The sequence below is a fragment of the Phallusia mammillata genome, chromosome 5 (assembly GCF_965637545.1).
Source record: "Phallusia mammillata chromosome 5, kaPhaMamm4.hap1.1, whole genome shotgun sequence".
NCBI lineage: Eukaryota > Metazoa > Chordata > Ascidiacea > Phlebobranchia > Ascidiidae > Phallusia > Phallusia mammillata.
Genome location: NC_137256.1, coordinates 8,351,872 through 8,376,574, shown reverse-complemented (window position 1 = coordinate 8,376,574; position 24,703 = coordinate 8,351,872). Strand labels below are relative to the sequence as shown.

Here is a 24,703-nt window from a genome sequence, read left to right as displayed (position 1 = left end):
GAACTAGTTTCCTGATTTAACGTTCGTGGCATTTGTAATAACGTGCGTCATTGTTCCGAAAAGGTATATTTAGCTGTTACATTTAGAAGGCCGTTTGAAGTTTTGTCAATAAGTGTTCTATGGTCCTAAACTTACTTTTATCGTACCTGGTGTGCGTTGTTTATATAATCGAAAAGTGCGAATTTCAGCACATCGTGGTCCCAGATTTGTCAAGAGGGAATCAAAACTGTGAAGCAATTGAGGACAGGAAACGAACTGTTCGCGGTCAGATGCGCCTCATGCACACATAAATTATGTCAGTTGACCTTGTGCAATACAAAATTGTTACTGTCTTGTTTGTAAACAGAAGTGAAACTAACGAACACTTAGAATAAAGATTGCATGATAAAAAATGTGAATTTAAAGTTGTTTATTAAGTTATGGTATTTTTGTGTTTCTATATAACCCTGTCAATGTGTCAGGTTTGAGCAGACTCGTGGTTTAACTTCTGGGATCCTGCGCATACATTATTCACCACACTGGCGTCATTACGCGGCGCGTTGTTTCACAACGGCTGTTGGTCGTTTTGTGGTAAAATCAACGAACCGTCGCTTTGACTCACTTCTGCCGAAACTTTTTTCTTGTGGCCAAAATACGAGAGAAGCTCCTTTTTCTCGAGAGAATACGCGGGAGAGCTCGCGCATGCAACTGAACAATTCAAGAATGAGAATGATTTTATTTTATTGCGTTGACGAGTACAAAAAAAAGAGGTTGAAACTAGAGATGTACCGAATATTCGGTTTGCCGAATTTATTCGGCCGAATCGGCCACTTTTGCAAAGATTCGGTTTCGGCCGAATAATTTGTTGCGATTCGGACGAAACCGAATCTTTTATGAACACACATTTAAAGCGTTAAGCGTGTCTTTCCTGCTTAGCACCAACAAAAATCCTGTCAGTTATTATATTTTTTACCACATTATCGTTTTCCCCACTGCAGACAACTAAATAGTAATTCATTGCCGGGTTGGAAATTATGCTTAAGGCAATGTTAAACCCCACAGAACTGAAATAAGGACGAAACACAACCATTCTGCGCTAATTGCCTGGTAGATAAACTTATGTTTTAATGTCAAACGCGTACCGTACGACTTCGCGTGACGTCATAAATGATTCGGTTGATTCGGCCGAATTTATTCGGCAAAACCGCCGAATATTCGGTTTCGGCCGAATCGAAATTTCGCCGATTCGGTACATCACTAGTTGAAACGAATAACACTGTGACAAATGGCAACTACAAGTACTTTACGCAAGTCGGCAAAGCATAACTCTTTGTATGATTAGTTTGAGGTATTTGGAAGGACTTAGCAAGTGCCACCATACTAAACTCGTTTATGAACTATGTTTAAGGAGCACGAGCAACTAAAATAAACTCGTTAAAAACTGCTTTTAATGTGACTTTGTCTTCATCGTCAGTTTCGATTTGCAACAGTTTTTTCACTTTATCCTTCAGCCGTTCTACTTCGATGACTTTAGACTCCATGATTTCACCACTTTTTACCTTTTCTAATCGGTGGCGCACGTAGTTTTGAAACGTACCTAATGAGGTTTCAAGACCTTCTATATCTTTTAAACTCCAATCCCTTTCAATACAGAAGTCATCATAACGTTGTTTTTCGGGCCAGGGAATAGCTTGGATCACATTCGCGTATTTGTTTTTGACATCGACAGTTTTACTTGCATTGCCGTCAAAATTAAATGACAACAGGTGATTTAAGAAAAGCGAACCATCGTCAGAAAACATTTTCGCCGGATTATCAATGAGAGCAACGCTTTGAAGGAAATATCCAATGACCGCAAGGCAACCACCAGGCTTTAAAACTCGCTCTGCTTCCGTTAAAAATTTAGGCAAATCAAACCAATGCGCAGAAAGAGCACTCAAAACCACATCAGCTGTCGAATCCTGAAAGGGCATTTTTTCAGACGAACCAGTTTGGTAGGTCACGTGATCCCACTTGTTTCCCTCCACTGCATGGCGCACCTGAGTCGGACTGACGTCAGTAGCTATGACTTTCTTGAAGAAAGGTGCAAATATGTTGGTGGCCTGACCTGACCCACAACCGACTTCAACCATCAAGTCAAGCTTATCATTAGATTGGGACTTGCGTGCGTAATTGATGACGTATTGTGCTACGTCATCAGTGTATTCTGGTCGATAACGGTCGTAGCATGAAGAGGTTTCGTTGTCGTGGAAAAGCTGTTCAGACATAATTGGCTATTATTTCATAATGTTGTTGGTCCTGTTAAAAGACACATACAAAAAACAGGTTACTAAGCGAGTTACACCCAGTTAAACACACTGACTTGTTTAGAAATGACTACAATGCTGGTATTATGATACACATTAAGCGTGTAGTGTCATATTTTTAAAACACACTCTGAAATCATAGAATTAACAGTAACATTTTGAGCTGGCCTTTAAACGAAAGTATAGTACAGCAGTGCCACACTTCCTGCATAAAACATAAAGTACAACTACAGACGTACTACTGCTAACTAAATCTCAACTTTCATTCATGCACTGAAAGCCCAAGCGTTACAATCGCGTAGCGGGGAAGTAAGTAGTTCCGTGTTGTAACTTGACAGGCCACCGACTTTGCTGCGTGATTGAACGCGCTTGTAACACATATCCTGATCTACATTACGGCCTGGCATTGTTTTACTAAATCTATGAAACGATTTTTTACTCTTCCAGGCCCAGCAGATGTTTATTACCAAGTACTAAAAATAAGCTTGGAGGTGAATAATTGCTGTTATAGTTTACCTAAGGCAACAGCGTGTTTACCAAATCTAGAATGATTTTTTTAAACACAATCCTGTCTTCGAGTTTTCGACCGAAAGCTTTTTCAAACCACGTCACTTTTTGTTATATGTAAGTCAACTATAAAAAAACAACATCATAGCGTTGCTTCTTGCACCCATATAACATCAAAATTCCCCAACAGTACACTTTTGCTCTAACATAAGCTCGTTTACGTACGCACATAAAATTACATGTACCAACACACACTAACTGTAACGTTTGTCCATGAGCCTGCAGCCTACATCTGTACACATTCCCCCGAAGGCGCAAACACAGAAGAACGCACTGTACAGCCACGCTACAGTGCTAGTTATAGTTTGGTACACAACTGACCACTCATGCGTGACCGGACCTCGCTGACAGTTTGTTTTACCAGGATACCCTCAACTTCGACTAAATCAGGGACAGGGTTGTCAGTTGTGTAACGTTTCTACTTTCCAGGGTCATATTCAGTTTCGTAATTATGAAGATCAAAGCTCAAAGTCAATCAAATCAAAATGGAAATACACACTCAAAATCAATACAACGAAATAAGCCTAGGATAACATATCGAGCATTGATGGACGATACACAACTTTTGGTTTGTGGCACCGGAAACTCGTGTTGTTATCGTTGACAATCGATTCGTCTGACACAAGCAGCAGAAGAATCACTCTGTCTATGTTTAACAGGCAGTCATATTTGGATTATGGTTTGCCAGGTTTTCTAGCCATCTTAACGTTCACAAACAAATGGATTTCCAAACGCATTATGTGCGGTCAGACGAAACGACCTGTTTAGAAAGAGCCAAAAAACATACTGAAGCCAACATTCTACTTCCAATAAACTAAACCAAAAGCGTATGTACACAGATAGCCGAAGCCGATTCTAATTGCAACATTATTGAATCTGATAAAAACGGGTTACATGGTCACATGACAAACCGCACAGTTCTGATATCTTAAAATACTGATTTTTTTTATTACTAATTTTAACCATTTTGTTTGAAGCAATATCCGTCTGTTTATGCTGGCTAGCAATGTAGTGTACTCAATCAAAATAAATGTATTTTCGAACCATAGGTGCTGCTGAATGTGGACATGGTTAGATTGGGCATAAAAAATACATGCACGTTCCTTTTTGGTATTTGATTGCCTTGCTAAACTTCCAGCCTGGGACAATACGTTGCCTGTTGTCCCTAAGCAAATACTAATGCTTGTTTGATCAACATAACCGTGACTGCTCGTATGTGACGGTGTTAGGTTGCAGTTTAACTACGTGCAGTAAAAGTGGAAAATCTACTAACACCATACCTCAGAGCAGATCCACATTTAGCAAATTTTCGATAGGTGACGCAAAGAGCATTTTAGCCAATTTAAACGATATATCTCTAAAAATGCTGACGGTTAGAGTTATTAGGGTCGGCTTTAAAGTATTAGCATTTAAAATTCAATAAAACTAGCAATAGAACTTAATTTTTAATGCAAAATGTCCCAAAACTTACATTCTAATAAATAATTCAGCTCTTTGCGCCACCTATCGCAAAATTAGCTAAATGTGAGTTTGCCGTGAGGTATGATGTTAGTGGCTCTACCTAGTGAAGTGGTTGTGCAGTGCATTCACTGCAATGTGTCGACTGTTTAGGTTTTCATTAGCTGGACCAAGTACTGCTTTTAGGGAAAGTTTAAACCACAAACAAAACAGTTTTAAGCGGTTTAGTGAGTGGTTTAACTGAGTTTAAGTTAATAATCATCTTTCGTGCACTTGTTTTTGTTTACGATGCAAGTTTTGCTGGGCAGTAAGGAAATGTAAAGATTCTATTTATTTGTTAATTCCAGAATTTCATAAGTGAGATAAAGGTGTATGCAATTAATACAATGTCAAAGAATTCATACAGCAGCCCAGGGAGGTCTGAGCTTTACTTAAAGTACCATCCGAAATATAGCGATGACGTAGCACGTTACGTGATTAACTACCCAAAGGGAGAATTGAAAGAAAACGAAAAACTAGATCTAATGATTGAAGTTGGCTGCGGTACGGGCCAGGCCACAAACGTTTTCGCGCCTTTTTTCAAACAAGTTCTGGCTACTGACGTTAGCCCTGAACAAGTAAGGGTTGCTGCGAAAGTAACGGGTTTTAACCACGTGACCTACAGTGTGACGTCAGCAGAGGACCTTCCATTTGAAGATTCGTCAGAAGATCTGGTGCTAATCTGTCTTTCGGCCCACTTGTACGATCTACCCAAGTTTTTTGCTGAAGCTCAGAGGGTATTAAAACCGGGCGGGTGCATTGCTGTGATTGGTTACGCCATGAAAGGCGTGTCAAGGGCGGAGCCTGGTCAGCCAGTTCATGATGTGTCACAACTGTACACTGATTTCATCGTGGCAGGCTCAAAAGAACCGACTAGCTTGTTGCATGATGATCTTTACAAGTACAAGAAAATATTTAACTTGATGCCATGGAGTGACAAAACACGGAATGACAACTTTAAGATTGAGTTGGAGATGGAATCGCGTGAGTTGGAGGACTTGGAAAAGTCCTATGGAGTGTATGAAATATACGAACGTCGCTATATGGAAAAGATAAAGAATGGTGAAAATAATGTTTCCAAATCCATTGGTTTGGCAGAAGGACTGAGAAAGTTGGTTGGAGTTAAATACGGTGATGACATCAAGTTGAAACTGATATACGAAGTGTTTGTTCTTACTGCTCGTGTGCACTAGGCTTAAAAGTGTCATCATATCTTTAATTTGTGTTTGAAAATGGTGATTCCAATTACTACTTCTTAAAACCTCTTGCTCTCGAAATGTTGACCACAAAATCTTGTTTGTGAACCTGCACGAGCTGTTTAAACTGAATGTACTGTTTTGTAATATTATTCTCAAAACTGATGTGTTTTCCACAGATGAAAACTAAAAATTCGAATAGACAAAAATTGCAAACCGCTACGTTAGTCATACAAACCCATAATAAACTAACGAATCAAAAACTTAAATAAATAAATAAAAACTCGTGTCGATGCATTTTTTACATTGGTCAAGTTTTAAGTTTTTGCCACGTTTGCATACACGGACTGCAATAAGTCATTAAGAGTTAAATACCAAATCACACAAAAGCACAAAAAACGCCAATTTAAAGTAAAACTACGCAACTTGTCTATATACGGTTTGCAAAATGTTTTACTATAATTTTGGACTATCTAAATGTTACAGTTTACATGTACCAATCACTAATTCTACGCATGCAAATTTCATGCAAATACAAACAGGGCAGTGGTAATGTTATTTGCATTTTTTGTTTTGTTCAGTTTATAGATTTTGTTCACTACTCAGCGACAGTCTTTCTGGCAGGTACAAATGTCAATATAGTCGCTTCTAACAGACTTAAAAAAATACAGTAAATCAAATCCTACAGCGGTAAAAACATCTAATATAGACCCACCTTGTGAATGCAATTCATTGCAATTATTGTATGATGTAAAACTTCATGAATTATCGGTTTTTAATTTAACAAACAAAAAAGTGAGTGTAATAAGGACGGTTTGCAGATTCAGAGACCAAAACTTATTTTTCAGCTACGGGACATGAGCAACTAAAATATACTCATTAAAAACTACTTGTAACCTGACATCAGCTTCGTCGTCAGTTTCGATTTGCAACAGTTTTTTCACTTTATCCTTCAGTCGTTCAATATCGATGACGTCAGACTCTATTACATTACCGCTTTTTACCTTTTCTAAACGGTGGCGTACGTAGTTTTTAAAGGTGCCCAATGAGGTTTCAAGACCTTCTATATCCTTCAAACTCCGATTTTGTCGTCGATTTTTAACGAAAACACATGGTCCAAAAGAAGCGTTCCACCATCAGTAATCTTTTTCGTAGGATTTCCAATGAGAGCAATACTTTCAAGGAAATATCCAATGACCGCAAGGCAACCACCAGGCTTTAAAACTCGCTCTGCCTCCTGAAGAAATTTAGGCAAATCAAATCACAAGAGCACTCAAAACCAAATCAGCCGTTTGATCTTTAACTTTGATTATGATCCCGGATCTGGAAGCACTACACAACTAACCTTGTCCTTAAATCAGTCGAAGATAAAGCTCAACATGACGTAGTAAAATAAACTGTCACCTAGGCTCACGCATGAGAGGTCAAATGTCTGGCAAACTATAACTTGCACTCGAACATCGCCGCGTTTAACGTTCGACTGTTGTGCCTTCGGGGGAATAGTATGTGTAATTGTGTACAGATGTAGGCTGCAGGCTCAGCAGTACCGGGTCGACGAACGTAATTTGGTCGGCGAACGTAAAACAGTACATGTAATTTTATGTGCGTGCTTAAACGAGCATGTGTTGGAACAAACGCGGACAGGTACAGTTTTGATGTTAAATGATTTCCCAGGTGTAAGAAGCAACGCTATGATGTCTTGTTTTTTGGCTCACAAACAAGAAAAAGTTACGGGGATAGTTGGCTATTCCAGTCTGAAAACGTTACCTTGTGTAAAACGACAAACCGTTTGTTCGGTTCGGTTTGAAATATCAACCTATATTTTGTCAATAAGCTGTTGCCTTAGGTAAACTATAACAGCTATTATTCACCTCCAAACTTGTTTTTAGTACTTGGCAAAAAAATTCATAGAGTTACTTTACAAATCTGTTGAAAGAGCAACAATTCGTATCATAAATTTAGTATCACAATCCTCGGCCATAATGTAGGTCAGGATATGTGTTACAAGTGCGTGTAATCACGCAGCGTAGTCAGTAGCCTAATTACAACACTGAACTACATACTTCCCCGCTACGCGATTGTGACCACTGGGCATGAATTTTACAGATGCAAGTTAAGATTGTAGGAATTAGAGAACTCTATAGTACGTCTACAGTTGTATTTTATGTTTTATTCAGTAAGTGTTGCACGTAATCTTTCGATTGAAAGCCAGTTTATAATGTTACTGTCAAATCTATGATTTCAGAGTGTGTATTAAAAATATGACACTGCAGACTGCACGCTTAATGTGTATCATGAAACCAGTATTGTAGTCATTTCTAAACACCTCAGGGCGTTTAACTGGATGTAACGCGCTTAGTAACCTGTTTTTGGTATGTGTATTTTAACAGGACCAACAACATGAAATAATAGCCAATTATGTCTAAACAGCTTTTCCACGACAACGAAACCTCTTCATGCTACAACCGTTATCGCCCAGAATATACTAATGACGTTGCACAATACGTCATCAGTTACGCACGGGGAAAGTCCCAATCTAATGATAAACTTGACTTGATGGTCGAAGTCGGTTGTGGGTCTGGTCAGGCCACCAACATATTTGCACCCTTCTTTGAGAAAGTTCTGGCCACCGACGTCAGTCCGACTCAGGTGCGCCATGCAGTGGAAGGAAATAAGTGGAATCACGTGACTTATCAATTAGGTTCGGCTGAAAAGATGCCTTTTGAGGATTCGACAGCTGACGTGGTTTTGAGTGCTCTTTCTGCGCATTGGTTTGATTTGCCTAAATTTCTTAAGGAGGCAGAGCGAGTTTTAAAGCCTGGTGGTTGCCTTGCGGTCATTGGATATTTCCTTGAAAGTATTGCTCTCATTGAGAACTCTGCCAAAAAGATTACTGAAGGAGGAACGCTACTTATTGACCACCTAATGTCCTTAGATTTTGACGGCATTGCAAGTAAAAATGTTGATGTTAAAAGCAAATACGCGAATGTGTTCCAAGCTATTCCCTGGCATGAGAAACAACGTTATGATTACTGTTGTATTGAAAGGAATTCGAGTTTAAAGGATATAGAAGGTCTTAAAACCTCATTGGGCACCTTTAAAAACTACGTACGTCACCGTTTGGAAAAGGTAAAAAGTGGTGAAGTCTTGGAGTCTGGCGTCATCGACGTAGAACGGCTGAAGGATAAAGTGAAAAGGATGTTACAAATCAAAACTGAAGATGAAGATGACGTCAGATTGAAGGTAGTTTTCAATGAGTTTATATTAGTTGCTCGTAAACCCTAACTGCCGAAACGTTTGAGTCTGGTGGTATCATTTTTGAATTACTAACAATGTTTTTTATTGTAAGTTTACAATGTTGCATCTTTGCACTGAACGTAACTGCTCTCTTTCGATTGAAACTAAAGTTGTATTAGAAAATGTATGTTGGCGTTCTATTTTCACTGACGATGACAATTGTTTTTGTCAAAACGCATGTTTAATAAAACGAGCACGTTGTATTCTACATCCTTGGCAATTTGGATTTTTAATAAAGCTACTTTTTAAGTCCGTGTCTTGTGCACCTATGCCGTATAATGTGTGTTACAATTAAACAACAAATGTGGTGTAATTGCACTATTTGAGTTTTACTGCTTTCATTTAAAAAAGAAAACAGTCATCCCCAGTTTTAGCCCTGTTGTTATTTTATATCTAATGCTAAAACTGTTATAGAATACGTTGCAAAAATCAGATTTGATTGAAACAGAGGCAGTGACGCAAATATCTTCGAGTTGCAACGCCAAACGTTTCAAGCTAATTGATTTTCAACTGCTGCTTTTCTGGACCTTTATTTTGAATTGGAACGAATCCACACTATAAGTGGATCGGTTTATAACAGGAGTTCCGAAAAGCCTTACGGTCACCAAATACAGATATTAAAAAGATTCTTTTAGATGATTCCTAAATCCCAGCACACTATAAGATGGTTCTTATATCGCAAGTATGCTAATATATACTTATAGTATACTAAACTATAAGTATGTATTAGCTGGTGACGATTTGCAACCGTGAAATCGACAACCTACTTTGTATTTCTGCTTAAATATAAGCATTTTCTTCTTCCTATTTTTTCGCAGCTTACCCGGCGTTTCGCCCTACGCGTTTTTTTTAACGTTCTCACAGCCAGACTTTGCCATGCTCAATCGGGTTCTAGTACCGGTGACTGTGGACAGCCTAATCAGTATGGCAGAAACAAGATTTAAAAGAAAATGTAGAAATGTTAACAAAAAAGGAAAATACCCAAAGTTGTTTGTCATGCGAAAAGGGGAAAAATAATGTGGTTAAAGAAAGTAACCTTAAAGGAAAAACAAAAAGGATCCTTTGTGTTATTTCCGGCTTGGTGATTGTTCAGTGCAATTGTGTTGCTATGTGTTCTTTCACCAAGCGAAACAAACTCTCAACTCAACTCATTATGCGACTGCACACGCAAATCGGTCTGCCAACAGTACCTTTAAAATTTATTTATATATCAAGACTTCGTGACGAAATAAAGATACCAAAAATTATAATTGTGATTTGTAATATAGTATGTACTTTACATTGGAAGGTAAGTTCAACAGCAAACTAATTGAATAAATTGCACTTTTCTTGTGCACGTTTTTTTCAAACAAGGCCGAAGCTAAGTTCTTTGTTTAATAGAAGGTAGTTTAGGCACAATTATAGGGATAATTGCATATGTGTTCGTTTAAGTTAAACATACTGGACGAACAACGCGGGTTGAAGATTAAATTTACCGCTCACGGCTATATTCGTCATATTGTGTTTCCGGCTCTGTAGATGTTTTGAAAGATATACAACATAGTCAGATAAATAAGCTGTTATTGCCAGGCATAGTATCAAGTTTATACTGCTCTTCTGGCAAATTCATTTGCATTAGTATTATAGTATTAAGTTAAGTTTAGAAGTGATTTAATTAAGCCTAAAAACATGTCTTGTGCATTTGAATTTGTTTTGATTGGTTTTTGTTTTCTTTCCCCGCGAAATTAATAGGTGAACAATGATAACAAATTTACACTGACTTACACAACTCTGTAACGAGCAGTAAATATGAGCATTTTCGTATTTAAAACAATACGGTGATTGGTAAGTGTTTCTTTAGATAAATATTTAAAGAAATGCCAAAAACTAACGATAACATAAACTTTTTTAACATAAACTTTCATCGTGTTGGCCAAACTTATCACAGATTGTTTTATCCCCGGACACTCACCAAATAGGTTAAACCAGAACTACGGTATGTATCAAAAGAGTACCTATAGCCTAGTAGGCAATTTTATTCAATCACGTGCAAAGATAGCAAAGATTTTTACCGCACAGAACAAATGGTTGGTGGCACAATAACATTAATTGCATAGAATTAACACAAGAATATACCAGCACAAATAACGTAAAAAAAGCTAATCTCAGCAAATTACGTAATGATGCAAAAAACACCACACGGTTTAGGATGGCGCTTTGAACTTTTGTTTATGTCCCCAAATACTAACAAACAACAAACCTAACGATAGATGGAGTTTGATCACAATGCTAAAGCATATAAATTACGCGACAAAAAACAATTTTAAACACGTCCAAACAACACCTATATCTACTCGAGAACTTCTAATGTTCATTTTGGCTTTTTGTTGGTTTAAGGGTCTGGAAGGGTTTTATAAGGATTGAAAATTCCGTTTGGGTCCAAGAGTTCTTTAATCCGGTGCATCAAAGTAATTGCGCTCTTGCTTTTTGTAAAACCCATGTATTGACGTTTTTTAAATCTGCAAAAATGAACACTTTGACAAACAAAAACATTTATGTACTTTGCAATGTACCAATCAACGAGGCATAAAGCTACTGGGTCTTGTACTTAAGCAAGCCTAATCAGTTTAAAATTTTCACATTTAGGGGGCCTGTATGGGTGAACCGCTAGGTCCGCCGAAGTAAAAAATTAACAGGGACCAACTAAATGCATCTATCTGCCAATCGTGTTGATTGGAATGAGTTTCAACAAATCTTTCACAACCAGAAGTGCCTGACATACTCGCTTTTTACGAAAAAAGAAAAATATACATATAAATGCAAAAAACATCACAACCAAACTACGGAGCAGACAAAAATAATATATTATTGAAAAATAAACTACCAAACTTACCCCATTCCATGCTCAGCGCTCACACTCCCCTTGTATTTCGAAACCCATTCGTATACAAAAGGCTCAATCATCGATAAAACTTTGGGGTCAAACTTTTCTGAGGTCATGTTGAGATGTAAGTTACCGTCACCTAAGTTTGGTAAAGCCATAGGGCAAAGGGTTAAAATGTTTATGCAATCTTGTTCCATAAACTTTAAAACACAAACTAGTCACTACACAAATTGTACAATCGCTTAGCAGTTCTCAAACTGTGCGTCGCGACGCCCTGGTGCGTCGTTTAAATTTTCCAAGGGCTTCGCAGAACATTCGTTTCGTGGCTTTTTGTTGTTGTATCAATAAACACAACTTTAATTTCCTCATTAACTTTTATTTGATGGTGCGTCGCAAGTCCAGAAAACTTTTCCAGAGGCGTCGCAACAAAAAAAGTTTGAGAACCACTGGCTTAATATGTTCTTCGTTAGTGGTTTAAAAACCTGTTGGTTATTATGACCAACTAGGTAATCAAACTGTTTTTGAGCCAGAAATCATTTCAGTTTGTTGAAAAAGGGTTTAATAAAATACATCTGGTTGTTTCACGCATGAGAGAAAGGTTAAGAACCACTGTTTGACGTTTTACTTACCAACATGACCGTAGCCGAACACCGACAAGCAAACGTCCCGCAACCGTTTCCTGCTTTCCTCCACCATAGTGTACATGTGTTCGGTTGGTAACGAAACGTCGTACTTGTAATTGTAACCTTCCCTCAATGTCGCCTCTGCTATCCGTTCACGCAAAGCCCAAATTGACTGCAAATGAAAAGTACGCAAGTGAAAAATCCGATTAACTTTGCTGATTTATGAGGAAAAAAATGTAGTCATCAAACTGACCTGTTAAAACCACCATAAAACTCAATAAAAAACATCCTATTGGGAAAAGTAATGCGTATTTGCATTTGCTAGTTGTTATCAAATTGACTTGACTTAAGGCCTACTGCTCACACCGTTAAACAAAAAAGCCTAATACTGCAATCTATAAAAAAAACTTCAGAAACCAAAATACTAGAGAGCATGAGCACACCTATATTAAACACATTCTATTGCAAATGTATCAACAATCATGTCTCAGTTATGGTTTTGTGCGGTAATTTATTACTATTATAAGATACTTTGGGCCAAAATCGCCAAAATAAGTTGGTCTTTGATTGAAAGATCTGCAACTTTTTTATACCTGCAACTTGCCAACGTCGGTGGCTAGAGTTCCGTCCACTGCCAAACCGCTCGACATAATTTTGTCCAAAAACGCGGATAACTTCTCTTCGTCGTGTCCGGCGTTCGAACCTTGGTTTAAAAAGATGACATGGTTGCACAGAACGGTCATCAATATTGGGACTATATACCGGGTCAACCAAATAGGTTAATGACATGTTAACTATGCAACCACGTAAATATGGTTTTTATGTTTTTTTCAATAAGGATTTGGAGTCAGTATAAAAATTTCCGACTCCGAATCCACTTTTTATAAATTTTCCGACTAAACAAAATAGCAAAGTCTTTAGTTGGCCCGTGCACAATTTATTGCTGTTCTTTTAAACAAATTTGTCGAAAGCAAAAGTTGCCAAATATATCACGAATCCGGTTCCACCTTAAAAAGTTGGACTGAGGAATCGTGGTTTCAACTACACAGACAGTGTTTAAGCAGTGTATGTCAATATACAAAGGAATGTGTTCGCAGTTTTTAAGCGTCGTCAGCCAAATATCAAACAGGTGGCAGTTATTCCGCGATGCTGCGTTTTTGGATGTGTTTGAGTTTCGTTCTTGTCGAACTAATTCCGGTGTTCAAAACGAGTCCAGTAGTCCTCGTATTGAATGACTGCAGTCAACTTTTATTGGTATTTTAGTGGCGGTTGTGGTTTGGATTTTGGTAAAAATCGACGGATTACACAAAATAAATCCGACAACGATCGCATTTTTCGTGAATGAAAACACAAAACGCCGAGACAGTATAAAAACGGATAATTCAGCGCGGCTTTCTCGGAGATGTAGAGGTAGTAACAGTTTATCATAAAATAGTTCGTAAATAGATATATCTTCCAAAAAATCATTTAGGGCTCAGATTTAAGACAAAAATAAAACTTGCATTGTAATAGCTTTGTATTGCATAGAGTCAAGTTAGTTTACGAAATACATCGATGGAACGTACCTGAAGTTTCAATAAGCATGTAGAAAGGATGAGAAGAAATGGGGTTACTACAATCCAAGTGTGTGGTGACGAGTCTCATGCAATCCTGGTCCATGAACTCAACCGCTGATAAAATTTCACCCAAATCTCGTCGAGCGCCGCGAAGAAGCGACAAAACATTCGAAAAACTGTCAACACCTAGACAGTACAAAAATAACACTTGCACTAAAAGCATTAGCACCTATAAAATCAGTGCTTTATATCCGGGTTCCAGCAAGTTCATTGTGCTGATACAGGGTTGTTACCAAAAATGGCCTGAATTTTCGAAATCCCACACACTACTTCGCATAATATGTGGACACTCTGCTGTGTTCAGATCAAATTTGCAAAAAGGGGCTTTAAATTATGAAATCTAAGAATACAAAATAAAGACTTTAAAAAATGTTTATTCTTGTTCATTATGAAGATTCTATGAAGGGGTGGGCAACCTTTTTGGCGACGCGTACCAATTTTTTTGTTATTTCCATGTGTTTATGACCTCGCGTGCCAACGTTTATCTAAATAATAGTGTTTCGTGCCAGCAGATATCAATAATAATAAAAAAGTGTTTTGTGCATGCAAGGCTAATTTTTAAGACAATGGCATGGTTAAAACTATAAACCAGCAGTGTAACAGGAAAATTTTTTATTTCAACATAAACACGCAAATCGGTTGGTGTGCCATGAAAAACCACTTCGCGTACCAGGGGTTGCTGACCCCTGTTCTATATTATTCGTCGTTTAAACCATTTAAGGGTTGTGAAACAGTTAAAACATCCAATTCAACATTCCTACCTAAAAACGCTAGGTTCGTTGATAGTGGTTTCTGTACACATTGAATAGCAAGTGCAGTTACAATGCCAAGAGTGCCTTCAGATCCAATAAGAAGTTGTTTCAAATCATATCCAGTGTTGTCCTTGCGTAATTCGGACAAACAGTCTAGAATCTCTCCAGAGGGTAAGACCTAAAAATATCTTTTTTTGGTTTTGCACGAAAATTTTTTGTAAATAGAAAAGAAATGGAAAAGATTGTTACTGGTTTTATGAACCCTAAAAAGTAGCTTGATCAAAGTCAAACCTGTCATAGACATGCGTAAGTAAATATATTACCTTTGACTGATGATCATCAATTATTGTCTTTGGTCAATAGTGTGTATTCACCATATAATTCATTTACAAACCAATGTTTTTGACTACTTCAATTTAAATGCTCCCTTACAAAATAACAGTTTCTATGAAAACTCTTTAAAAATTTTTGTCTGACTTTTTGAAACCATAGTCAAGTACATATACTTACTGCTTCAACACCAAGTACAGAACCTCTAAGTGAGCCATATCGCAGTAGTCTTAAGCCACCAGCATTGGTAGATATGTTTCCCCCTAAATGACAACTGCCTTTAGCACCAAGATCTAGTGGAGCCATAAGTGAGTGCTTGGATAGCTGATTGTTTGCTGCTTCCAAAATGCAACCCGCCTGGCATACTAACACACCTGCAATCAAAAACCTTGGTTTTATGTTGTAGTCAGCATAGCAGCGCAAAACTAGGCATATATGTTAAGAAACAATGAACTAATAAGTAGAAGTAATATCAATAGGAGTATAGTTTGAATCATAACTATTTAAATCAAGTTCTTTACATGGCATTGATTGCTATAGGTTTTTGGCACAATCTACATCAGTTCAAACTTATAGAGCTCTTCTGGCAATTTTTGTGCCAACTGTTTTGATGTCCTATACAGGTCGCCTTCATCATGGCATTCAGTGTTATTTACTGTGATGAAGGGGACCTGTAAAAACAAAAATACATGTGCCAGATGAGCTATATATAGTTGATATTATGCCTGGCAGCAACAGCTTATATACATCAACCCATGTTTACCTGAAACAGGATCAATCAATATAATATTATTCATTCTTTGGGTGCTCAAAACAATTTCGTCAAACACAGGAACACTTCCACCCACCAAACCAGTGTTTCCCCCCTGCAATAAGTCATATTCATGTATATACTTGCATTTTGACAAGTATCCCTCTCATTCTTGGTGTAATTAGAGAAAATTTTGTAAAAGTTGTAAGCTGATAGTGCACAAAACAACTAACCTGAGGACAAACTGCTAGTTTTCTCTCATTGCAATGCTTAACAATTTGAGACACCTCATTTGTTGTCTTTGGTTTGAGAAGCAGCTAAAAAAACATTTGAAATGCTAATGTTAAATTTGAAACATATCAAAGACTGCTTACGGTGGCATTTGGGCCACTCTAAAAGTAAATCATGACACACAAAATATGATCAAACTGCAATAAAAAACTTACCTTGCTTTGTCCACGTACACTCCTCATCCAATCCATATTGTACATTTCCAAATCATTGTGATCAGTTATAACATGATCTTTCCCAATTATTGATTGGAAATGAGTCAAATCATTGTCAGTAATTTGTGCAAAATCCCCTCTGAACACAGTCATGTCAAATTACTTTATTTATCAGTAAAAAAATGAACTATAACTTTTTGGGGGCTTCTCTTTAGAATTGAAAAATGCAACACATTTTGCTTACCTTTTAACATTGTAAGCTCCAGCTGTTAATGGTGGTAAAGAGTGTGATGGACGTTGATTTAACAGTGACCACTTTGGAGATATTACCCTCAAATGACTACACGCAAGAACTGAAACTTTACGTAAAAGCATATTTTCCGCAAAAGAAAAACTTTGTAGCAGTAATCGTTTGCGGAAATCCCCAGGGATTTTTTTCGTTACAGTTGGTTAATTTCAAATTTTATTTGTAAATTTTTTGGACACACTAAATTAGTTTTTTGTTTCTTAACAACTGTTGAAACCTGTATTTTTATCCAAAAGTACTAGCCTTTTATAAAATGTAATAGTTTTTTGAAATACCTTTGTGGTGAAAAAAGAATGGGATATATGACCTGGACCATTGTATTTAGTTTCAGTCGAACAATTACTAATTGTGAGAGCTTCCTGTAACTGTTCTGTACAACTGTCGTGCAGCGTGCAGCCGTGCATGCAGTGTTTGAATCAGATGTGTGTTAATATACCGCAATCAATGATCATAGATAACGACGTTGCGTCATTCTGTAAACTGCAACTTGTGGGATATATATGTGGAATTGGCGTAGCATGAATAGTAGTAATTGTACATTTAACAATCGTACGGACTATTTACCTCAGCATTTGTAAGTTGTTACATACATTTTTGTAAGTGTCCCTTACGCTCGTACCTACTAAATTTTGCTTGCAGGTGTAAAATGTTGGAAAGAAAACCAAAACCTGCTAAAATGATGCTGAGTAGAAAGGCTATTGTCGGAGTTGCTGTCTTATTTGTTGCAAGTTTGTTTCTTCTGATTTCATTCTTTCCAGATAAAACAATTAAAAATGATGGTAAGTGTATTGCCAATACCTTGATGTGTGGACTCCTAATGAAAGCATTTGCTTTTTTAAACACCATGTACTAAAACAAGTAATTACTGCACTTTATTTATGGTTAAAAAATTTATCAATCCTTTTGCATGCGAAAAGTGTTAATTTTTCGGTGCATTTAAAATATACAGGATCGCTTGGTGCATTATTAACACAGCTTGGTGTACCTTTATATCACTTGGTGCACCTTTATATCCTTAGTTGCACCGTTATATCACTTAGTGCATCTTAACATACTTTGGTGCACATTTATATTGCTTGGTTCACCCTTTTATCGCTTAGTGCACCTTTACCTAGCCATATAAAGGTACGCTAAATCGTATAAATGTGCACCAAGTGATGTTAATGCGTACAATGCGAAATAAAGGTGCAACAAGCGATAAAAGGATGAACCAAGCGATATAAATGTGGACCAAGCGATATAAAGGTGCACCAAGTGATCATAAAGTGCGCCAAGTGTTCTAATGGTGCACCAAGCTGTTTTAATAATGCACCAAGCGATCCAAGTGATCCAAGCTATCCTGTATATTTTAGATGCACCCTTAATTTTTTTATAATGCAATTGTTTCAGCTCTATCTAATAAAAGTGTTTTTGCTTGCAAAGTGGAAAAAATCCAATGTACACATTTGCATTTTCAGATTTCTTTCATCAAGCAAAGCAGATTAATGATGACCAAGATTCAGCTGTTGTCAATTTTGAGAAAGATCGCTCAGGCATTGTCAGTAAAATTGAACCCCAAAATCTGTTCAAAGATAATCAAATTGATGAAGATGTCATTCCTGTAGATGGAAATAAAATCAAGATCTTAATTTCTCACGGAAAGTCTAATGACAAGGTTGTGGTGACCAAGATACCTGTTCTATTGTTGCATGGAGCTGCATTTAATTCAAAAACATGGCAAGACCTAGGAACAATTCAGTTCTTAGCAAAACAAGGGTATAATGTTATAGCAGTTGACTTACCTGGATATGGAAAATCTGTAAAAGGAAAAACAGAAGTTAATAATGCAGACTTTTTGGACCATCTTATTACTGAGCTTGCCTTAGATAAACCTGTGATAGTCAGCCCCTCTATGAGTGGTAGTTTTTCCATTCCTTATTTATTTAAATATGGAGAAAAAATGGGTGGATTTGTTCCAGTTGCACCAGTGATACCGGCTCCAGATGCAGATTTTAGCAAAATATCTGTTCCGACATTTATTGTCTCAGGCTCATTGGACCCTGGAGCTCCACAAAAAAATGAAATTCTCTCTAAGATCCCCAACAGTTCATCTTTGGTTATAGAAAAGGCAAAGCACCCTTGCTATCTAGATAATCCAGAACTGTTTCATAATGAGTTGTTGAAGTTCCTTAAAAGCATTAAATAAGGAGCATAGCATTTCTGCTTCTTTACTGTTATGTGATATATTATATCATTCTTTGTAGTGTGTACACAAATCATGCTGTCCTGTATAACAGAGTGTGGTAACACAAATTGAAGCCCATTTATTGTGCACAAAACTGTAGCTGTATTTTCCTTGGTGCCTTTAGGTACTGAATGCCTATTATGGTTCAATGTTTATATTTCTCACAAAAAGATGTATAGTTTTGCCTAAATGCTATGAAGATATTTAGATGGTTTTGTATTTACCTGTTTGTCCTTCATTGTTTTGTACATTTTTGAATGCACAAATATATTGCTAAACTGTGTAATACGAAATTACCTAAAGGTGTCATACTACCATACAGACAGGCATATTACTACAATTTGATAAGTCAACACAAAAACGTTGGCAAAGTAAAAACACAATACCAAAAAATTAAAATATGTTCATCCAACCATTATACCAGTGGTTCCCAACCAGGGCCCATGGCCCCCCAGGGGGGCCACGAGCTGTGTTCAGGGGGGGCACAGGTGTAGATTTACCAGAAACACCCACTAAAAATTCCCTAATTTAATCAACTATTTTGCATACTATTTGTCTATATTGAGGCCTTTTACGAATGCGGGCCCTTATTTACTCTATTCGACCTGCGTTTAAAGCCGATATTAGTATCCAATTTCCACATGTGTTTGCCATTTACATTTTAAGGGGGCCACAGGACTTACAAGGTTACATAAAGGGGGCCACAGGACTTACAAGGTTACATGAAGGGGGCCACGAGGCAAAAATGACACTTTTAGGGGGCCACGGTCCATGGAAGGTTGGGAACCACTGCATTATACACATGTGATCATTTGCACAAAACAGTTGCCATGGTCTATGTTTTGCTAATGCTGTACATGGCACTGCAAAAACACACACAATAATCTGCTTTAGTTATTGTACTTGTGGTTATTGTATAGGTGGAGGAAATGTTGTTTGTTGCTATTTTCCTGTCCAAACAAGTTGAAACAACACAAAATTCTTTACCTGAACATCTTTTCTGTTTTTTAAAGTTTGATTTTTTTAGTAGAATTTTTCGGGCAGTTTTTTTTTATCATCATTCACTTTGATCAACAAAAAAAGGGTTAATGAAAATCTCCTTTGTTGGAAGTGTTTTTCCTCATTTACCATTTGAGACATCTTATAGATACAGTTTCAGTTTTGACTGGATTGGCTTTCTGCATATGTGACAAACTCTCAGTTGTACTGCACACTTGCCACAAGCTCCATGTCCACAGGGATTAAAGGCAGTGTTCTTTTTCTTGTCAAGACATATGTCACATTCTTTGCTGCTTTGGGAACTGCTGCAGCCTGGGGTTTCCTAAAACCAAATGCACTTTTAAGGTGGGATTTTTAGTTAGTGTTTAACCAAATGCTACAAGCCTACTTCATTATGTACTTGTTAATCTGATTGTGTTTTTTAGATTAGTTTGTGGGGGAAAACATACACAAATATTTGCCACCTTTATCAGTATGTATGTTTTGTTGTTTTCGTAAAGCTCACTTATGTATTTCTGCAATGAAACATGGATTTGGTTGCAACTTTGACAGACATAGTCATGGGGCTGTGCTTTCTGTTTAAGTTTTCCCAAATGTTCTTAGGGGCATGCAACATTGGTGGAACCAGTCAAGTTGGGACCTAAAAGCTAACCACCCGTGTCAGGGAAAGAGGGTGGCGTTCAACAGGAAAGGAAACCCTGTTGGATGTTGTTTGTTGTGAATTTCGTGAGCTTTCCAGTCAAAAGTCGAACATTGTTGAATTAATCTCGTTCGAAGCATTTCGGATTTCCGTGGCCTGTTTTTGCAGGTGGCAACCGGTTTCAGAACAACAGAAAACACGGCAAAAAGAAGCAAACACGTTTCTAAAATCATATTTTGCATTATCGCTGCGCTTGGTCCCCTACAAACGCGTTTCTTAATTGCTCTGTATTCGTTGGCTTTTTGATGCTGTTCAAGCAGGTTGATTGTACGATTTTTCTATGGCCTAGTCTAGAGCCGAAACGTTGTTTAAGTCGGTGCAAAACAGAGGTAGTTTGATGCGTACATTAATCGTGAGCCTTTGCTTGCCTTCTTCCGCACTTTAACAACACCGTTTGTCCGTTTCTGCTTGCTTTGTTCACCAATTATTGAGCCTCTTACAAAATGCGAAGACACAATAAGCGAAACACCCGAGGTACCGGAAAAAAGGAGCCAAGTTGTGGTTTCATGGTTGTTCGCCTAAAAGTTATGGCAAAAGGAAGCCGGTAAAATCTAGAGTTCTAGACGCGTGTAAAATTCGTGAATAAAACCGTTATCTGCAAAGGTATTGTCTTGCCTAACCGTCCCTAAAGGCTTTGCTTTGTGCAAAGTTGTGAAACTTGATGTTGTCCAGCAACCTAAAGGCAAATAATATGCATGATACCGCGGTAATATCGTCGTGCTTTTTCACAGCATTGTAACGACAAGTAGGCCAATTTACATATAGCACAAAAATATAGTTTGAGTCCTAGGGTCCGAATACATTGCAAAGTAGGCCTAATAGCTATATTGTGAAAATATGATGATACTACGCGATAAAAAAACAGGATGATATTACAACTTTACAACAAACCAAATCATAGGCAATAGGCACATAATTTTACCTTAGATTCATTGTAACTTAGCTCAAGTTGCTGCGTTTGTGCAATTTCGACATCTTCTTCGGATGTTGTGCTGTCCGAATCAGAAAGCTCTGCCTGAAACAGGGCGTCGGAGTCTATGCTGGAAACAGACAAACCCCAACGAAACGAACTGTCACTTGATTCTTCGCTTTCGTTTGTATTGAACATGTCCATGTCAAAATCTATAGGGAGTAAATCGCTAAAGTCTTCATCAGAATGCTGTTCAAAGTCTCTGAACTCATGACCAACTTGGTATTGTGTCTCCGACTGGGGGGTACGAAAAATAACACTGTCGGGCTGAAAAGTTAGTTGATTTCGCGTTGTTGGCGGTACAGGCGATTGGCTTAACATAGAGAACATAGCAGTTAGTGGACTTTCGTGGCCAAGATTGGCGAACCCCTCGCATTCAGTTTCCACTTCTGGACAAAATGGTTCAGCTACCGCCTGAGCGTTCATTCGATCACGGAAATTGTCGAAGGTCCTTGCCCGTCGCCGGGAGTGTGTGCCACGTTTGCTGAAAAAATTTCCCATGTCCAAGATCAGTGCTACATTCTGAAACCATCAACTAGCCGTTCCTGTAATTGTGAAGCATAAAGTATCGCTTACTATAAACTTGTATAAAGCGCTGTTTCTCAGTCTTACAGTCTACACTCCACACACTACATTGTAGTAGTGACTACAACATGCAAATTTCAAGCTACTATTTTGGATTTCGGCGATGTCATTTGTTTGACCAAATTGACCTAATTCAACTATATTATCGACCACTTTTGACTATTTGAAAGTTTCTCTGTATTTTTGCAGATATAGCCTATTAGAGATACAGCCTATTTGAACTTTTTCCTGTGTTCATACTCAAACCTTTTCACAATTAAAAGAATGGCGTTATTGTTATTTATGGAGACATTTTCATATGCTCGTCACAAAACTATTTTTCGATTCTTTCAAACAAAGTAGAAGTAATAATTTTTTTGAATAGCAGAGCGTATAGTATTCTCCGAACCAACTAGGCTTATATAATTACAAGAATAAATCGACATTTTATTCATATGGCCTGGACACATGAACCTTTTGGATCATGCTTTACGCTATTCTGTAGATTCAATTCTCATTTTCGACAATTTAATAAAACATCTGTATCACACACACCTTGGTTCGCGTAGTTCCTTTCATACATTGCCAAATGTGATAATTTCCTGACGACATACCCTGTAGAAAAGTTCATTCGTGTTGTTTTGTTCGCAGCGAAATGTGATCCCTCTGAAGGACAATCAAAAACATACGTGTCACGTGACTTTGTTTACGCTTGAATAAGGACACCTTCGACTCGGCTGGTTTTTGATGCTCGAATTTCATGCTATAGCATCATCTTCATGTCATTTATTTTCAAACTTTTCAAGCATGCGGTGCATTGAGGAACTGCAATGTTATTTCCACTGCACACTTTACTAACCAACATAACAAAAGTTGCTAAAACAATGTTAATTTACAACTGTGGTGGTTGGTAAGGTTGCATTTGAACTTAAAAATTGCGAATTTTTTGCAGCACGCTTGGAAATTTCTCACGGCGCACTGTGTCGAGGCATCCAATCCGATCTGTGTGATATGTGGATCATGGATGGGCTATGAAAAGAAACCTATCCTATATTTATTTATTTAAAATTGACGTTAGTAGGTCAAAAACACCAAAACGTGGGTTTAGGGTACATTGTTGTAGCTCATGCAGTCAGCTCAAAGATTTTAACGAAGATATAAGACGTGACTTTTTATTAAATATCAACTCTTTCTGCTAGCATTCTGAAATTCCCCTCAATATACGTTTCCCAGCTTATAGTTTTTTACACGTGGGTCTAAAATTGCCCAAAAATAAGATTAAGTCCTTTTCCCATGTAGTGCTTCGGGAGATGCGGGCGGTGAGCAAAACAGGTCTTAAAGCCTTAATTATGAGTATACCTTTTTATGCAATATTTATTTCTGAAAGACTAAACCGCATTATTTGAAAAAAATAAAATGAACATACACTTAAGTTCGGAGACGATACCAAAATCGGATATAAAAGCTTCTAGTTCTCGCCTATCTTGCCCACGCACGGTCTATAGTTTGTTCCCTAAGGTTACTCTTTTTGTCGCATAGACTGCATGAATATTGAATATTTTAAAAAAAGTGTGTCTATTAACCCCTTCACGATCTTAACAAATCGTAACGTCACGCTTGTAAGCTCATGGAACTATGTATTTTTATCCAAAGCGAAAACAACATTGTTAAAAAAGTGTAATTATTCAAACAAAATATAAAGCAGTTAAAACGAAAAAACTTTCAAAAATATTTCACTACAAGTGCATATATGGAACAGAAAAAACGTAACAGAAGTTCAATGGAAGCAATGTGGTCGTCAATGACGCAACAAAAACGTACAAGGCATGAGGGAAAAGATTGTTCAAACAGAAACAATGATAAATGTTGTTATTGGTTGCCATGTCAACGCAGTACAGTATGAAGCAATTTAATCCTTCAAAGTCTTGGTCATAAAAAATAATACTCACTGTCAAATAGAATCGGGTGGCGACATATAGTCATGTGCTACATCATAAAAGCACGAAATAGGTTTGGAAATCAGAAAATTTGCAAAGTCATTCCAGGGTCACACCACAAGTTCGAAGAGGAACTCAAGCGTAAAATCACCGAAAAGCACCATCACTTTGCTTCGGGGCGACTGTTTTCACCGAAATGGACGTTAAACTTTTGTGACATCGCCTGCCATAGCCGACGCCTTATATAGTGCGTTCGGCGCCACAAAAGAAAGCCTGCCAGGGAGAAAAAACAGCTAAAATAGATTATACGAACTCGTCGCGATGTCAAAGTTTTTAGCTGTAAGCTGGAGGTTCGATAGAGTCACTTGACGAAGATCTACTGATCCCGCGTTCGTTTTCATTTAAGTCTTGTGACGTGGCGGGCCTTTCCTCTTCATCCGGGCTAGCTACGTGTTCATTTTCGATCACAAAAACAGTTTTGTTTGCCGACTCCAGCGCTTCCTTCTGCTTGGCCTGCATAATGTCATCATAGGTTGGTAGTTTTTCGCTGATACTGGACGCATGGCTCCTCGATCCGCCATTTTGAAGGTCATCGTCGATCGTTGCCACGCGAAAGATCACCGATCCGTCTCTGATATTAGCTGAAAAATAATCTGGAGGAAGATCTTCTTCTCCTGTCACGTAATCCTCATTTGTGTGTCCGTCTTCCACTTGATTTGATACTCTTCCGGAGCGCGCTCCTCTTCTTCTGTGCCTCCTGTTGCTAGGTGGCGTGTTTG

At 37.8% G+C, this 24,703-nt stretch overlaps 6 protein-coding genes across 6 annotated transcripts; 3 read left to right on the top strand and 3 right to left on the bottom strand.

The window, feature by feature from the left end:
• Positions 1-695: 695 nt before the first annotated feature.
• Positions 696-2,712, bottom strand: LOC145230371 (uncharacterized). The gene has a single exon (XM_080095796.1). The coding sequence runs from the start codon at positions 2,244-2,246 to the stop codon at positions 1,383-1,385; it is 864 nt and encodes a 287-aa protein (XP_079951922.1). The 5' UTR covers positions 2,247-2,712; the 3' UTR covers positions 696-1,382.
• A 1,798-nt stretch (positions 2,713-4,510) lies between these two features.
• Positions 4,511-6,088, top strand: LOC145229831 (uncharacterized). Its single transcript, XM_080095160.1, has one exon. The coding sequence runs from the start codon at positions 4,697-4,699 to the stop codon at positions 5,540-5,542; it is 846 nt and encodes a 281-aa protein (XP_079951286.1). The 5' UTR covers positions 4,511-4,696; the 3' UTR covers positions 5,543-6,088.
• Positions 6,089-7,963: 1,875 nt separating this feature from the next.
• LOC145227785 (putative methyltransferase DDB_G0268948) lies at positions 7,964-8,830 on the top strand. The gene has a single exon (XM_080092695.1). It carries the CDS (start codon positions 7,964-7,966, stop codon positions 8,828-8,830), a length of 867 nt encoding a protein of 288 aa, XP_079948821.1.
• A 2,003-nt stretch (positions 8,831-10,833) lies between these two features.
• LOC145229448 (D-2-hydroxyglutarate dehydrogenase, mitochondrial-like) lies at positions 10,834-16,665 on the bottom strand. Its single transcript, XM_080094791.1, has 11 exons — positions 16,468-16,665; positions 16,224-16,362; positions 16,011-16,094; positions 15,790-15,892; positions 15,207-15,400; positions 14,706-14,874; positions 13,894-14,070; positions 12,922-13,031; positions 12,335-12,500; positions 11,715-11,844; positions 10,834-11,340 (listed from the first exon to the last, which is right to left on the bottom strand). The coding sequence occupies exons 1-11, from the start codon at positions 16,596-16,598 to the stop codon at positions 11,214-11,216; spliced, it is 1,530 nt and encodes a 509-aa protein (XP_079950917.1). The 5' UTR covers positions 16,599-16,665; the 3' UTR covers positions 10,834-11,213.
• A 164-nt stretch (positions 16,666-16,829) lies between these two features.
• LOC145229450 (putative protein-lysine deacylase ABHD14B) lies at positions 16,830-19,050 on the top strand. Its single transcript, XM_080094792.1, has 3 exons — positions 16,830-17,104; positions 17,170-17,309; positions 17,988-19,050. The coding sequence occupies exons 1-3, from the start codon at positions 17,031-17,033 to the stop codon at positions 18,713-18,715; spliced, it is 942 nt and encodes a 313-aa protein (XP_079950918.1). The 5' UTR covers positions 16,830-17,030; the 3' UTR covers positions 18,716-19,050.
• Positions 19,051-19,083: 33 nt separating this feature from the next.
• Positions 19,084-21,942, bottom strand: LOC145229451 (uncharacterized). Its single transcript, XM_080094793.1, has 2 exons — positions 21,376-21,942; positions 19,084-20,075 (listed from the first exon to the last, which is right to left on the bottom strand). Exons 1-2 carry the CDS (start codon positions 21,922-21,924, stop codon positions 19,896-19,898), a joined length of 729 nt encoding a protein of 242 aa, XP_079950919.1. The 5' UTR covers positions 21,925-21,942; the 3' UTR covers positions 19,084-19,895.
• Between the last annotated feature and the right edge of the window lie 2,761 nt (positions 21,943-24,703).